Source organism: Phyllostomus hastatus, unplaced genomic scaffold, assembly GCF_019186645.2.
Source record: "Phyllostomus hastatus isolate PE091 unplaced genomic scaffold, TTU_PhHast_1.1 phas_contig_38, whole genome shotgun sequence".
Lineage (NCBI taxonomy): Eukaryota > Metazoa > Chordata > Mammalia > Chiroptera > Phyllostomidae > Phyllostomus > Phyllostomus hastatus.
Genome location: NW_025333869.1, coordinates 9,346,975 through 9,362,188, shown reverse-complemented (window position 1 = coordinate 9,362,188; position 15,214 = coordinate 9,346,975). Strand labels below are relative to the sequence as shown.

The window sequence follows — 15,214 nt, the reverse complement described above, 5'->3', positions numbered from 1 at the left end:
AAAAAGGAGAAAAAAAACAGGCTGAGATGGTAAAATTAAAATTTGAGACGAAAAGAAAAGTAGGAGAAGGATCCAATAAAATTTATTTGAAATACAGAATTAGTGAAGCTATAGAGATAACTTTGAATAAAAATAATGCAACAACTACCCTACCCACACCCAACTAGCAAAGTGTGCTAAAGGTGTAGAGAGAACATGGGTATTTTCATAGCTGGGTAAAAGGATGTGAAATGACCCTTCACAAGAAAATATGTTTTGAGTGTCTGGATGGGGTAGAAATAGTAAGAATGTGAAATGGAAACGAGTTGTAGCTAGAGAGAAAACCAAATTTGAAATGAAAATATTGCAAATAAAGAGGAAGGTAAAATGTGCTAAGTGAAAAGAGGGGCAAAATATGTGAGTTGAAATACACTGTAGTATAAAATCTAGTGATATTATGTACAAATTTGCTGGACAAGAAATGAATGTTTTAAAGCTGTGCAGGAAAGAAAATATGGCAAATCATGAAGAAGGATTTCATCTCAGTAGCCTCTTGTATTTACCACTGTTTTTTTTTCTTTCCGGATCTGCCTCTGGGAATGTCAGACGTTGACCCTGTCAGACCTTAGGCAGCCTGTTCCGTACTCCCAGTGATCTGCTGTCACTGGCTGTCTCCTTCAATTGTTAATCTGTTCACTCCGCACTCAGCACTCAGGTTTAGGCACTGTAGGTGGGGCTGAATCCCTCTTGGGTGGGGGCTATTATTTCCCCTCAGGCTGCTGCTGCTCAGAAGGGAGTAGTCTTCCTGAGCAGAATGGCTGCTGCATAGGGGGGGTTGGCTCAGCACTGGATCCCAGCAGCTACTTTGTCAGTTCTCTCCCCAAAGCCTCCATCCCCAGTCTCTCCTCAAGTCTCTCCAGTCTAATCTGCCCCTCCTTTGACAGTTATCTACTGTCTCTGACTATCTCCTTTGGTTGCTTTTCTGGTCACTAGGACTCATCAGTCAGGCTTAAGTACCAAAGGGCCAGGGCAGTAACACTCCTGGCATTGGGGTTATTGTTTCCCCTCAGGCTACAGCTGTGGAAGGGGTGTGGTCTGCCTAAGCACAAAGACTGTTGTGGTCTGGGGGGATGACTCAGCACTGAGATCCAGGTGGCTACTCTCTCAGTTTTCTCCCCCAAGGCCTCTGTCTCCCATCTCTCCCCAGGCATCTCCAGCCAATTCTGGCCCCACCTTTGCCAGAGCCCAAGGTAAATGGCTGCAAATAAAAATTTGTTTGTTGGCTCTTTACATGGCCCTTGCATCTCTATCCATCTGACTCTGATAGAGAGCAACCTTGCCTCTTTTCACCGCTGGTTTTTATCTGTGTACTTTTTGGGCTCTGGTGTTCTAGTCTGGGAATCCTAGCTTTAGGTTTAGACCCCAATCTTGTCTGGGGCATCCAACTGCCACTTAATTTTCCCACAGGTGCTGCTGCCTGTGGGTGCCTAACCAGCCTTCTCAATTCTCTACCTCATTCCTTATAGACAGGTTGTGCCAAAGCTGGTTCTTCTGTCTGTCCAAAGTTATATGCTTCTCTCTGGCTATTGCTCAGTTGTTTGTTCCAGATGGTTTCTGCACAATTAAGCTGTAATTCCAGGCTGGTCCTTGGAAGAGGTCAGTATGACTTCCATTCACTCCTCTGCCATCTTCCCTCTCTCCACCACTTTTTAAATCATAATTTTTTAAAAATAATTACACTCACACAATTATAAGAAATAATATCATGGTTCCCCTACCCTTTACCCAGTTTTCCCCAATGGTAACATTTAACAAAACTATAGTACATTATAATAAACAGTATATTGACATTGAGATAATCCATCTGTCTTTTTCAGATATTGTTTTTACTTGCTTATACTTATTTGTGTTTGAGTGTGTGTGTATTAAGTTGTATACAATTTTATGTATGGATAGGTTCATATGTCCACCATCACTGTCAAGACATGGAACAGTTGCATCACTATCAGGATCCCTTCTATCACCCTTGTATAAGCACATTCATTTCTCTTCCTGCTCTCCTACTCTGTCCTTAACCTTGTAACCACAAATCTGCTCTCCATTTTTATAACTTTGTCTTTATAAGAATGTGATGTAGCCCTGGCTGGTGTAGTTTAGTGGATTGAGTATGGACCTGTGAACCAAAGAGTTGCTGGTTTGATTCCCAGTCAGGGCACATGCCTGGGTTGTGAGCCAGGTACCCAGTAAGGAGCACATGAGAGGCAAATACATTGGTGTTTCTCTCCCTCTGTTTCTCTGTCCTATCTCCTCTCTCTGAAAATAAATAAATAAAATCTTTAAAAACAAGAATGTGATATAAATGGAATCATACTGTCCAAACCTTTGGAACTGGACTTTTTGCAGCATCATTCTCTATATATCCACCAAGTATGTATCAATAGTTCATTCCTTTTCGTATAGATGTACCATAGTTCATTTAACCCTTCAACTTTTTGAAGGGCATCTGGATTGTTTCCAATTTCTGGTTTTTACAAATAAAGCTGCTATAAACTTTCATGTACAAGCTTTTGTGTAAACGTATTTCCAATTCTCTGAAATAAATGTCTAATATGCAACTTCTGGATCTTTTGATAACTGCCAAACTGTTTTCCAGAATGTCTGTATTCATACTGCTACATCCTCACCAGCCTTTGGTATTGTCACTACTTTTTTATTTTTACTCTTTTGATACATATTAAGAGATATCTAATTAAGGTTTTAGTTTGCAGTTCTCTAATAGTTAGTGAGATTGAACACCCTTTCATGTGCTTATTTGCCATCTGCTTATATCATCCTCAGTGAAATGGCTTTTGCTTGCTTTGTAAGTGGATTTTGGTTATTAACTATTTAGTTCTGAGAGTTCTTTACCTATTCCAGGTACAGTTATTTTGTTGGATATGAGAGAAAGACAAATTTATCAAGTTTTCCTGTTGTGTTTCATGGTTTTGATGTCGAGCCTAAGAACACTTTGGGGAACCCTAAATCCCCAAAGCTTTTCTATTTTTTTAAAGTCTTATAATTTTACATTTACTTTTAAATCAATATCCCATTTTGAGTTTATCTTTGTACAAGGTGTGAAGTTTATGTCAATGTTCTTTCTTTTTTGTCTATAGATATCCAACCATTCCAACACTATTTCTTCAGAGACATTTTTTTTTCCATTAAATTCCTTCTACACCTTTGTCCAAGACTGGCAGGGATCTTTGTGTAGGTCAATTTCTGGGCTTTTCATTCTAGTCCATTGATCTATGTGTGTATCCTTTTGCCTGTACTACATGTCTTGATTGTGATAGTTATACAGTAAGCATTAATATTGGGTACAGTGATTCCCTCACTTTATTCTACTTTTTTAAGATATTTTAGTATTCTAGGCCCTGTGCCTTTTCTTATAAATTTCAGAACATACTGTTTTATTTTGATTATGTAAATAATATTAAAATATAAAAAAATCATATAAAATGAATTACAGAATAAGCTTGTCTATGTTTATAAAATCCCTTGCTGGGAATTTGATAGGAATTGCATTAGACCTCTAAATCACTTTGGAGAAAATTGATATCTTTACTGTATTCAGTTGGAAAGCCCACATTTGTTTTAAAATTTAGTGGTGGATATATATATATTTGAGCAACTTTGTACAAATGGTATGCTTGCACTTAATAAATATTTATGGCAGGTAGAGAGGATGGGAAAGCTGAGAAAATTTTTGAAGAGTTTGTGGCAGAATCCAGACAGCAGAGTATACCTGTTGTGACTGAAGATGAGAATAAATGCACAGGCTACAGCAATTCTGTGGAGAAAAAGGGGAGGGCTCAGCCACTCTCTCAAGAGGAGGGCACCCTGACTCTTGCCTAGATAAGCTTTTATTGTTTTTCTGGGGTCTTATATCAAAGAAGAATTTATTATCTATTACATAGAATATTATTGTCTACATTTTAGGTACAATTGAGGAAATGAAAATAACACATGCAGAAGGGAAAGGCGGCAAGCTGATTAGCTCTGTCCTTAAGAAAGTTCACACAGGCTTTGGAAATTACCTTGAAGATAGACGATATACATTTACTGTTTCAGACCAGGGTGAGGCAATTTTAGCAAGAGCAAGCCATAACAGTCTGTATGCATTCTCTAGGCCTGATTCCCATGGGAAAACTTGGTTTGAAGGTCTGGCTCCTGCCCATCACCTCACTTCTGTCGGTTTTCTATACGGAGCTGTGTCAGATTTGTCAGACCCAAACAAACCCATCCTGTACAATTCCCCCCCTTTTTTTTTCTTTTTGTTAAAGCTGTTGTGGTGACGCATCCCACAAGACTTGCTACTTGCTGGTCTCTTTTGCGACCCTGGGCAAATAATTTGTAAATGCATCATAACGTACAAAGCATTATTAAAATCAGTAAACAACCAGCAGCTCCAGTGACCCACAATCTCAGGTTGAGTCCCTCAAACCAACTTTTTGGGTTTAGCAACCAAGATTATCATTAAGTGTTTGAAAAAGCTCCTGTTTAGTTTTAAGCATTGAATGTCTTGCAATTGCTGGTGTAACCCCAGTTGTAATTTATTAATTTGCCCATTTAAATTAGTAGAAAAGGCTCCTTTTAGGTGATGTTGAATATCACTCCAGGAGTATTGGCTGGAGTTCCATTATAGTGGAGTGACACACAGTTTGGAGAAACCAGGATCACAGGTCAGCTGCTAATGAGTCACTAGCATGTCCTGGTGTTCACTGATCCAGCTGAGGGTTCTGATTCAATTGCAGAAAGCCAAGTCAGGATTTCTTGATCAATCTGGGCCTGTTGAAACATTTCTAAAGTGGAATTGGTTAAAAGAACATCAATAGTATGAGCAGTTTGAACTGATTCAATGAGGGCAGTGATTGCCACGGCAGCAGTAGCTGTGACAACTATAGCAGAGACAATAAATGCAATTAAGGTGCTGACAAACTGTCAGACTCTTAAGGAGGCCAGTGCTACTGTTAAGTGCTACTGTGCCATTGGGATCTTCCCATTCTCTGGTTACATTAACTGGAACCCATACTTGAGTTTGTCTTCTAACTATAAACTGTAGTGAGGCTTAACTGAATAATATTGAGATGAGTAAGAGAGCTGGCATATATGGTGCCTGCAGGGATAGGCAGAGAATACATTTTTGCTGATGCATTATAAAAGACTTGAGCTGTCCCTGGAGTTGCCAAAAACAAGTAGGGGTGAGAGGTACAAACTGTGACCCAATCCTGTTTTGGAGGGCCATCCTGGTAGAGACATTTAAAAAAAATTATACAGGCATTTTCTAGCAATAAAAGGCAAGCCCATTTTCCAAGAATTGTAATGCCAAGGGCTAGTGTGGTTGGGAGAAACAATTCTGATAATAGGTGCCCTGGTACCAGGCCCTTCCCACCATATATTAGTATATGGGAATTGAGGCAGAGCCAAAACTATTGTTGTGCCAAGTTTAGCCAGTACCTTCCACTTAGCTCCCCAGTTTTTCACTACAAGAGGACTTTTGGGGAGAAAAGCAACAGTGGCATTCGGACTTCTGCACAAAGACTAAAAGACTGAGTCTTTACAGCTACTGTCTAAAGTACAAGGAGGAATTGGAGGGGATTGAGAGTATGATAAATCCCTTGTGGGTTCACAGGTTGACTATAGTTACCATGGAAAGCTGATAGTAATCACTGTGTTGCTCTTTGCTTGCAGCGTAAAGTTGCTCCTTTAAAGGAAAGCACAAAGTGTCAGTAAAAACAGAAAATCAAATTAGTAAATACTTAGCAACATAAACTGTATTTTTTTGGCACCAGCATCCAGTGCTTGTTTTCTTCGAATGGGGTATCTGGTCTGTTATCTGTCTGATTAGTTTTCATTTCCAGGTAGCAGAGCTTGATATCTGTTTTGTTCATGATAAGGCTTTGCCCTTTTAGCTGGAAGCCAAACAGGACCTGTAGGGATGGAAAGCATACCCTCTTCCTTATGTTAAGAGTCCTACAGGGCCTTTTCAAGAGTTATCTTCCAGTGGATCTCTATATAAAACCTGAGGATAAGATGACTTTTGCTCTTTTTTTCTGAAAATGTTTCTCAATTAGAGTACAGATTGATTTATTACAATTTAGAAAATTATAGGTGAACAAAGCTAACATAATCTAATTTTGGGGGGTTGCCCTCTTGACTTCCCCTTTTTTGTTTTTTAAGAATATTTATAAAGGTATGATGCACCCATTCAACAATTGCCTGACTAGTTGAATTATAAGGTATTCCTGTTTTATGTTGGATATTGCAACGCTGAGGGAAGGCTTGAGTAGAATGGACAAGATATCCTGGGCCATTATTAGTTATTTAATTTGCTGAGGCCATCTTAAATGACTAAAGGCCTCAAGCCAATGGGCTTGTATATTTTTAGCAAATTCTCTTGTTAAAGCAGATGCATGTAGGGCACCAGAATAAGTATCAATAGAAATATGAATATATTTGAATTTCCCAAAGAGAGAGTAATGAGTGATATCTGTTTGCCAAATCATTTGAGAACTTAGTCCTTGAGGGTTAATTCCTGTGGATGGAGGTGCCTTAGTAAGGGCTTGACAGTCAGGGTGTTCTTTAATAATTTGCTTAGCTTGGGAATGATAAACAGTCCTTTAACTTTTTTCTATTACTTTGCTTGTTTAGCTCCAGGGGTCTGATTCTTGCCCTCCTGGGAGGGCTCCTCTAAGCCCTTAACCCTTGGTTTTCCAGTTTGCAACAGGTAGGGAGCAGTGTGAATGAGATTTGGTTCCAAGTGGTGACTGAAAAACAGTCTCAGTTTTAAAAGAGCTATTATTTTTGGAGGGGAGGGTGGCCTTGGAAAGACAGACCCCCTGCTGTTTTTGAAAGCTGCAATGAGTTTGAGCAGCAAATTAACTGCCTTGTTGTTCTCAGGACCTGGTAGTTTTTAGGTTCAGAATTTGTAAGAAAAATGAGGAGGTTGCGGGGAGTCTGCTCAAATATGTTTTAGACAAAAGAGGTTACACACCAAGGGCCTTTTGTGACTCGATTGACTAACCCGTTCCCTCTGACAGAATAGCCAGTTCTTCCCCAAGGAAATGATCAGTGTTTACTTGTATTGAGTTAAAAAATGATACTTATTCTTCTGTGGAGAAGGGCTAGTTATTTCTGGGAGACAGTATACCTATATTTTATGTTTACAATAAAAGATCACAGCTCCAGCATAAACAAAAATGATTCTTAATATTTCTTTAACACATCACACCCCCAACTTTAGATTGACAAATTTATGAACACATTCATACTTTTTAGAAATATTTTTTCTCTACTGGCAAATGCATTTACTTTGTTTTGTTTTTTTTTCTATTCTTGGTGATTACTACATTCCCAGAATGTGCTTAAAAGTGAGCCGTATCATTATCTAGTGCCCTTGACAACTTTAGGGAGGCTGGAGAGAAGGGAAGGAGGATGCTAAGCTCAGCATAGCTTGTTCCCAGGACCAAAGAAGTCCTTGGGCCTTCAGAAAGAGGATTCAGAGTGGTTAAAAGACACATTTTCTCATTGCTTTTCTTCCTGTGCTTTTTACTGTCTGAAGGAACTGAGATTTTTTTTAAATAATTCATTTAAATTTTTTCTGAGTAGAATCCTTATGATGTAACAACATTAGAGATCTCATTCAATTTACCAAAACATTTTGAGACTGAGACATTACTTTTAAAACAGAAATAAAAATAAAATTCAAGCACACCAGTATTTTCAAATTAAATCCTCTAAAGGAGAAGGGAGTGAGACACTAGCCTTTATCTCATACTACTTGGTGCTGTTTTAACTTCTGCCCAACTTTTTCCTAAATAACTAAGTCTAAAGATCCCTTATCAGGGAAACATCTAGCAGCCTTAAAAAGCTGCTGAATTAACATAAAACATTGCTCTTGTTCTTTAGAGAGCCATTCCCCATGGTTGAGGATTCTCAGAAACTTAAAAAAAAATTTTAACAAATAAAAGAACCATTTTCTAAAATTCCTCCCACCGCAAGTGCAGTGATTACAAAACCAGTTTCCCTTTCATCCCATCTCCACCTTTAAATCCTACTTGTTCCTAGTGAAAAGAATGTAGTAGGTCAAAATGTACTGCTGGTGGGAGACAGTTGAGAAGGGCTGCCTGTTATCCAGGGTACCCTAACCCTGCTTATGGGTTTCAGATTTTTCCCACATGTTTAAGACTGTGAGGGGGAGCTCGAAGTGCCAGGTGACCAACCTTTGTATTGTGATCCCTGACCTAGCCAAGAGTTAAATTACTGTGATTGGAATTCCCTGTGAGGCCACTGTATGTCTCAGGGATTGACCTCAGACACCTCCACAAGGCCCCTACTCACGTAGGAAGGCCTGAGATCTCAAGCCGGAGGAAGGAATGCCTCTTAGGTGCTTCAGCAAGAAGCTGAGACACTTATAAATAACTGTGTAACTAACAGAGTTCTCAAAGCAATCTTCGGAGTCCAGTTGAAACCAAAACACTCATTTACTATCTGCTTTTTTGTTTACAGGCAGGCAGAGGGAAAAGGCAGAATTAAAAGTGTGGCAGGAAAAGAAAACTCTAAAAGTTTCTTATGCTCTGTAACTGTAATGTTACAGAACAGACAAGGGGGGCCTGGGACAATATACTATTACTGAAAGAAGGCCCCGGGTCCGTTATGTCCGCCGCCAGAGGAAAGACGTCTCTCAATGCCAGAGATTTGTGAAAAGGAAAGGAAATGTTTATTTAATGCTATACAACTTCAAGTAGTGACCTAATGTCTTCATCAAAAATCCCAAAGTCCCTTAAAACACCCACAAACAGACACAGTCCTTCCTTCCTTCCCCCTTTGCCCAGTCCAGAGTACCGTATCTCAGGAAAGAAAATAGAAGTCCATGGCTCAGACAGTCCTCTGGTTCTTAGTTAGTCCTCCATCTCGACTGGGAGACCTCCCTGGGTTCCCGGCACCCTCGGCTGAGTCGCCGGGATCTCTGCTAAAACCAGGTGGTGGTTCCCCCTTCTAAAGCTGCGGGGGTCCCCACTCTGTCCAGGCCTCGTGGTTCTCCCTCTCAGGGCTGCGGGAAGGGGAGAGTCCCCACTCTGCCAAAGCCATGTGGTTCTCTCTCCTAAAGCAGCACGGTTCTCTCTGGGATGCAGGAGTCTCCACTCCGTCAAAGCTGTGTGGTTCTCTCTCCTAAAGCAGCACGGTTCTCTCTCTCAGGGCTGCGGGAGTCTCCACTCTGCTAAAGACGCATGGTTCTCTCTCTCTGGGATGCGCATGGTTCCCTCCCTCAATGGCTGAAGTCCTCCCTATTCTGCTAAAGCCGCATGGTTCTCTCCTCCTCAGGGCTGCGCATGGCTCTCCTTCTCAAGGCAGCATGGTTCTCCTTCCTAAAGCACCACGGTTCTCTCTCTCATGGCCGCCAAGTTAAATCCCCGCGGCCAATCTTCCTCTGCAGCCTCATTTCCGACTCCTCCCACACTCGGCTTCACATGCCAGAACTCTTATCCTTCCAGCTTTACTGGGCTGCCATCATGAGTCTGGGCAGGTGTGGCCCCCTGTCCTGGAGCCAATCTTCTCTGAGCTCCCACGCAGGCGCTGTAGCTTGGGGGATCTGCCCCCAGTCACGTCTTGGTGGGGAAGTTACTTCCATTCCCCTGGCTCAGAGATGATCACGGCTATTTAACATATCTAAGCGACCAGCCAAAGGCTATAGATATGTTAAATGACCACGCCAGAGGGTAGCTGCAAGGCTGTTGCTATGCAAAACAGCTCTCAATGGCGTTGCTCCATTTGTCCCTTCCCCCAACCCACACCCTGGGTTGGGGGATGGAGACATCTTAAAATCTCCTGGACACCTTAAGTTCTGGACCCCATTTCAAATGCCCATTTGGGGTCCCCCCTCTTGGCTGCACCCTTGCAAAATTTCACACAGGACTGTAGAAGCTGACCAGTCGTAACCAAAGCAACAGCCAGTTACTCAAGGTCGTACACTGACTCCCATGATAAGCTCCTGTGCTCTGTAGCTTCTGCAAATTCCTCCTGCATTTTCTCTTTGTCTCCCACATAAGGTAGCTAGACCTAACTTCCACATTCAGCTTCTGTAACCTTGCTTTGCCACGTAGGTAGGAAGCCCGGGACTATTTAAACCCTGGGAGAGTGAGGATCGGTGCTCAGAGGATTTGGATGTTAACCACCCCCTCTGGGTCCCCGGGTAATAAAGTTTGTGCTGCAATATCTCCGCGTGTGTGAGTGGATTTTCCACAACATTTTGGTGCATTGGCCGGGAAATCCCTCACGCGAGCAGGTATTTTGCCTCCGGTGAAGGCGACCCAGGGAGTCGGCGGGGGAGCCCTGCTGCAGGGGAGGAGCATGTGCCCTGGTGATTCCAGGCTTCCCCGGCAGAGACTCCCCGTGCCACATCCCCGACCGCTCCAACACCCAGGCGGAGAGGAGAGAGGAACCACGAACTGTCGGAGGCACCAATCACGTTTCGGGGAGCCCCGGGGACCGGATTCGAGTATCAGGGGGTGTTGATCACCCCCAACCGGAAAATTTAGGAGTCTGGGCCAAGACCCAGACCATCGGACTCCTACTCGAGGGAGAACTGGTGACTGACTGTGTGAATGTGTGTGTGACTCTACGGGCCGGCCAGGCTTACAGAGTCTGATTGGGCCCCCTACCTTTGGCGGGCGTGTGAAAGATCCCCTTTTTCCTTTGTTTGTCTGCGTCAGTTGGGAGAATTCATCATGGGTTGGGGGGGTTTCTGCCCCAGTACTATATTGCATGTATGTGGGTGCACCGCCATTTTGGGTAAAATGGAGGACGAGCCACGTGAGTACCCCCCCACCCCGGGGTGGAGGTGCATGGTTGTCGTCATCTTGGATAATGAGTCACGTGAGAGCCCCTCCATCTTGGAACTGGGCAAGGTGCCAGGCTAAGGGCTCTCTCCAGACTGCATCCGTCTGGTTCTTTGTGTAATTGGTTCTGATAAGGATGGCTCTGAAGGACCTGTACTGAAGTTAAGGAAAACATCTGGCCTGTAGGGTGTTTGCAGGGTCTGAGCTTCAGAAAACTGCAGCCTGCAGTGTCAGGGACTTTCGGCTGTCCTTCCCAGAGTGGGAAAGGAACCAGGATTAAAAAGAATAATGGTCAAATCTGAATGAGTAAAATTATGTATAAAGAATGTAAAGTTTTAAACCTGGAGTAAAGGAAACCTCAACTATTTGTTTTCTGGTTTTGTGGGAAAAGAGCAGTGTTGTTTCTGATCAAAAACCCTCTGTACTTAAAATCTGTTTAAGGTTGCCTGTAACCGGTTGGGGAGGATGCCTTTGCCACTCGGGACCCAGGAAAGGTCATTTGGGGCTGATAATTGCTTCAGTCAGAGGCAAAGCAGCATGTCTCTGCCAAAAGACCAGGCCTGAAGGAGCATGTCTCTGTGCGAGAGAATGCCCCAACCTGTGTACTGTTCTGGAAACTCTGTGTTTTGGGTTTTGCTCTGCATCTGCTGTGAAGAGGAAATGAAGGATTCCAGGTTAGGTTCAAACTTCACACTCTGTAGAAAAGTAAATAATTTACATATATATATATATATATATATATATATATATATATATATATATATATATAAATGAAGAAGGTCTGTAGGAAACTAAAGATAAATGGAAAAGTAAGAGTTTTGGAATTATGTGATGTTAGTTAATAATAAAAGGTATAAGGCATGGAAATACACTCTTGGTGGATATCAGAAAATATATGAAAACTAAAAGGGTTGTAAATGTTGCATAAGTCTGTAGCAGTAAAGGCTTTAAGAAGCCTGGTAAATATCAGAAGGGAAACGTTTCTCCTTCAGGCTTTGTATTTTTCTCCCTACCTGATCCCTCCAGAATTTGGCATTCTGAAGGAGTAAGTGAAAACATAAAGTTTCTTTGCATAAGACCAATAAGACCAGTAGTTAATAGTAGTTTTGTTAACCAAGACTTTGGAACATCACGTCTGAAGGAGGCATGTATGGGTTCTGGTCGTCACCAGAAAGCCCTGAGGAACTGGGATTGACTTGTGAAGCTAGCATAAGCCCACGAGAAAAGCCTGGTACTTTGGTTGGTTGTGCAGTTTGTGGCAGTCTTTCCAGGGAAGGAACGAAGGTTGCTTTCATGAAAGATGGCTAAAAAGGAACCTGTAAGCACAATGAAAACCTCAAGGATCTGAGTGAAACAACTGGTACAGGCAAAGCCAGATGGCGGATGTGTGGCTCTGCTTCTGTGCCCTGAGGGGTGGACCGAGAAGTCAATCTGAAGGTTCCCTGTGTGAGTTCCAGCAAAGCAGAATCAAGAATCATAAGTAATTCAGGCTGCTCTTGGTGTGTTTATGCAAATGAACAGTCAAAATAAAAAAGAGAACTCAAAGTAGTCCCTTTAATAACAGGGTGATCTTAAGGAGAAAAATTATGGTTCAAGGAAAATCACTGTGCTCAGTATTAAACATCAGAATAACGCAGCTAACTGTCTTAAAAGTTTGTTTTCATTTGCAGATTAAAACCGGTTTTGTAATATCATCAAAATGTACAATTTACAGGTGTAAAGGACCTGTCAAATTACCATTGCTGAGTGTCATAGCAGGAAAGACCTTGCAACTGAACGCCTTCCCAAAGACAGTCTCATAGGCACAGAGACTGGTTTGGGACTATTGTGTAAATTAACCTGTGTGTTCTGTTTTCATAGGACGTATGCCTATGACTTCACTGCCTGATTGATTGGTTGCAATATAGGCCTCACTTAAGGAGCCCATTTTCATCGTCACCCCCTGGAGCTCAATGGTTTGGCTAAACTAAGTGGTTGGGTTAGTAAGCAGTTTGGGCGATCTGTGGACTTCACTTTAAAACTGATTTTCCCTTTTCTGTCTTAGTGGCTTGAACAGAAAAGGTTTAGATATCTGAAAGGAGGGAAATCATAATATATTCCCTCAGCCTGAGTAAAGTATAATGGACCACAAAAGCTTTGGATAGGTGTAGCATGCCTTGTACACCTTCCTCCAGATAAGCCATACCTTATGCCTTATGTGTGGCTCCCCACCCCAGTCCATATCCCACGTTAGGGCACAAGTCTGACTGCTTAGTTCCTTTTTCTATGTGAAAAAAAAATTTCAACAGGATTGAATGCATTCATAAGGTTGCATCATCTCACTGAATTTATTGCCTCCTTTATAATTTATAAGAAAAAAAATAGCTCATGCCTTTTTAGTCTCACAACATGCCAGGGAGTATGGCAAACACCTGACACAGATTTTCCTCTAACTCTTATGGTAACAGCATGAGGTGGGTTTTGTTATCTCCATTCGGCAGTCAGTTAGCTGAGTCTTAGGTGGTGTGAGAGCCATTTTGCTTCAGGTCACTCAACTAGTGAGTGGTGAAGCCAGGTTTGGAGCCTGAGCCCCTTCAGCTGCAAAGCCCTGTTCAAACTACGGTTCTCCACAGCCTCCCTTCAGAGCACTGCAGATCTCATGGGTCATGTTGTAAGTACTAACATTCATGGCCCTTAGTTGCTTCCCTGAGCCCCCAAAGCATTGCTGACTCTATCTTCTCTCAGCTCCCCAGCCCTGAGGAGCCCTCTCCAGAAGATTGCCCTTTGTAGATAAGCTGCTCCCTGCTTGCTCCACACTTTGCGAATCCATATGTATCATTTACAAAGATGTCAGAGTGTCCAACTTCCCCATAAATTGTACATGGTCTTCAAAACTTCCATGCTACTCCTCTATTAAGTTTTTGCTTCCTATTTCAGATAAGAACCAGCACTTTTGTCATATTTGAACTTCAAATATCCACCCACATTATCAACTTGCCCGCCACATCCTCTAAGAATCCAGTTCAATCATTTGTGGTGAAAATGTAGCTGGTCCACAGTAGAATGACAGTGAATGAGTGTGTTTCAATTATAGCTAAATCTCCAGGAGGCAATGCTTCAGTAAGTTCCACTGCACCTTGAAAATGTGTTTGTGTGAGTTTCTTAATCACTCAGCAATTTTTAAAAACTGGAACTGCATGTAATAGGCATTTTAACACAATGTTGAGTGGTTTAGCAACCTGTCAACATTTTAACCTGCTCTACTACAAGTCTGACAGTTTTTGTTACACTTCCTCCTCCTGTGTCTTCATGGTATAATCTTATCCCAGCCTGGTTGTTACAGGGTGCAGCCAAGAGGGGGGACCCCAAATGGGCATTTGAAATGGGGTCCAGAACTTAAGGTGTCCAGGAGATTTTAAGATGTCTCCATACCCCCACCCAGGGTGTGGGTTGGGGGAAGGGACAAATGGAGCAAGGCCATTGAGATCTGTTTTGCATAGCAACAGCCTTGCAGCTACCCTCTGGCGTGGTCATTTAACATATCTATAGCCTTTGGCTGGTCGCTTAGATATGTTAAATAGCTGTGATCATCTCTGAGCCAGGGGAATGGAAGTAACTTCCCCACCAAGACGTGACTGGGGGCAGATCCCCCCAAGCTACAGCGCCTGCGCTCAGAGGAGATTGGCTCCAGGACATGGGGGCCACACCTGCCCAGACTCAAGATGGCAGCCCAGTAAAGCTGGAAGGATACGAGTTCTGGCATGTGAAGCCGAGTGTGGGAGGAGTCGGAAATGAGGCTGCAGAGGAAGATTGGCCGCGGGGATTTAAAACCCAGACTTGGCGGCCATTAGGAGGGAGAACCATGCGTCTTCAGCAGAGTGGAGACTCCCGCATCCCTGAAAAAAGAGAACCATGCGGCTTTGACGGAGTGGAGACTCCTGCATCCCAAAGAGAACCGTGCTGCTTTAGGAGAGAGAACCACGCGGCTTTGGCAGAGTGGGGACTCTCCCCTTCCCGCAGCCCTGAGAGGGAGAACCACGAGGCCTGGACAGAGCGGGGACCCCCGCAGCTTTAGAAGGGGGAACCACCACCTGGTTTTAGCAGAGATCCCGGCGACTCAGCCGAGGGTGCCGGGAACCCAGGGAGGTCTCCCAGTCGAGATGGAGGACTAACTAAGAACCAGAGGACTGTCTGAGCCATGGACTTCTATTTTCTTTCCTGAAATACAGTACTCTGGACTGGGCAAAGGGGGAAGGAAGGAAGGACTGTGTCTGTTTGTGGGTGTTTTTTAGGGACTTTAGGATTTTTGATAAAGACATTAGGTCACTACTTTAAGTTTGTATAGCATTAAATAAACATTTCCTTTCCTTTTCACAAAT

At 42.8% G+C, this 15,214-nt stretch overlaps 1 protein-coding gene across 1 annotated transcript in view; it reads right to left on the bottom strand.

Moving 5' to 3' along the window:
- PTPN20 (protein tyrosine phosphatase non-receptor type 20) overlaps positions 1 to 10,419 on the bottom strand; it is a 178,348-nt gene extending 167,929 nt beyond the window's left edge. Inside the window, exon 1 of the mRNA XM_045842425.1 lies at positions 10,296 to 10,419. Within this exon, the coding sequence (XP_045698381.1) occupies positions 10,296 to 10,419 (124 nt within the window). The remainder of the gene's footprint in view (positions 1 to 10,295) is intronic.
- Positions 10,420 to 15,214: the final 4,795 nt, after the last annotated feature.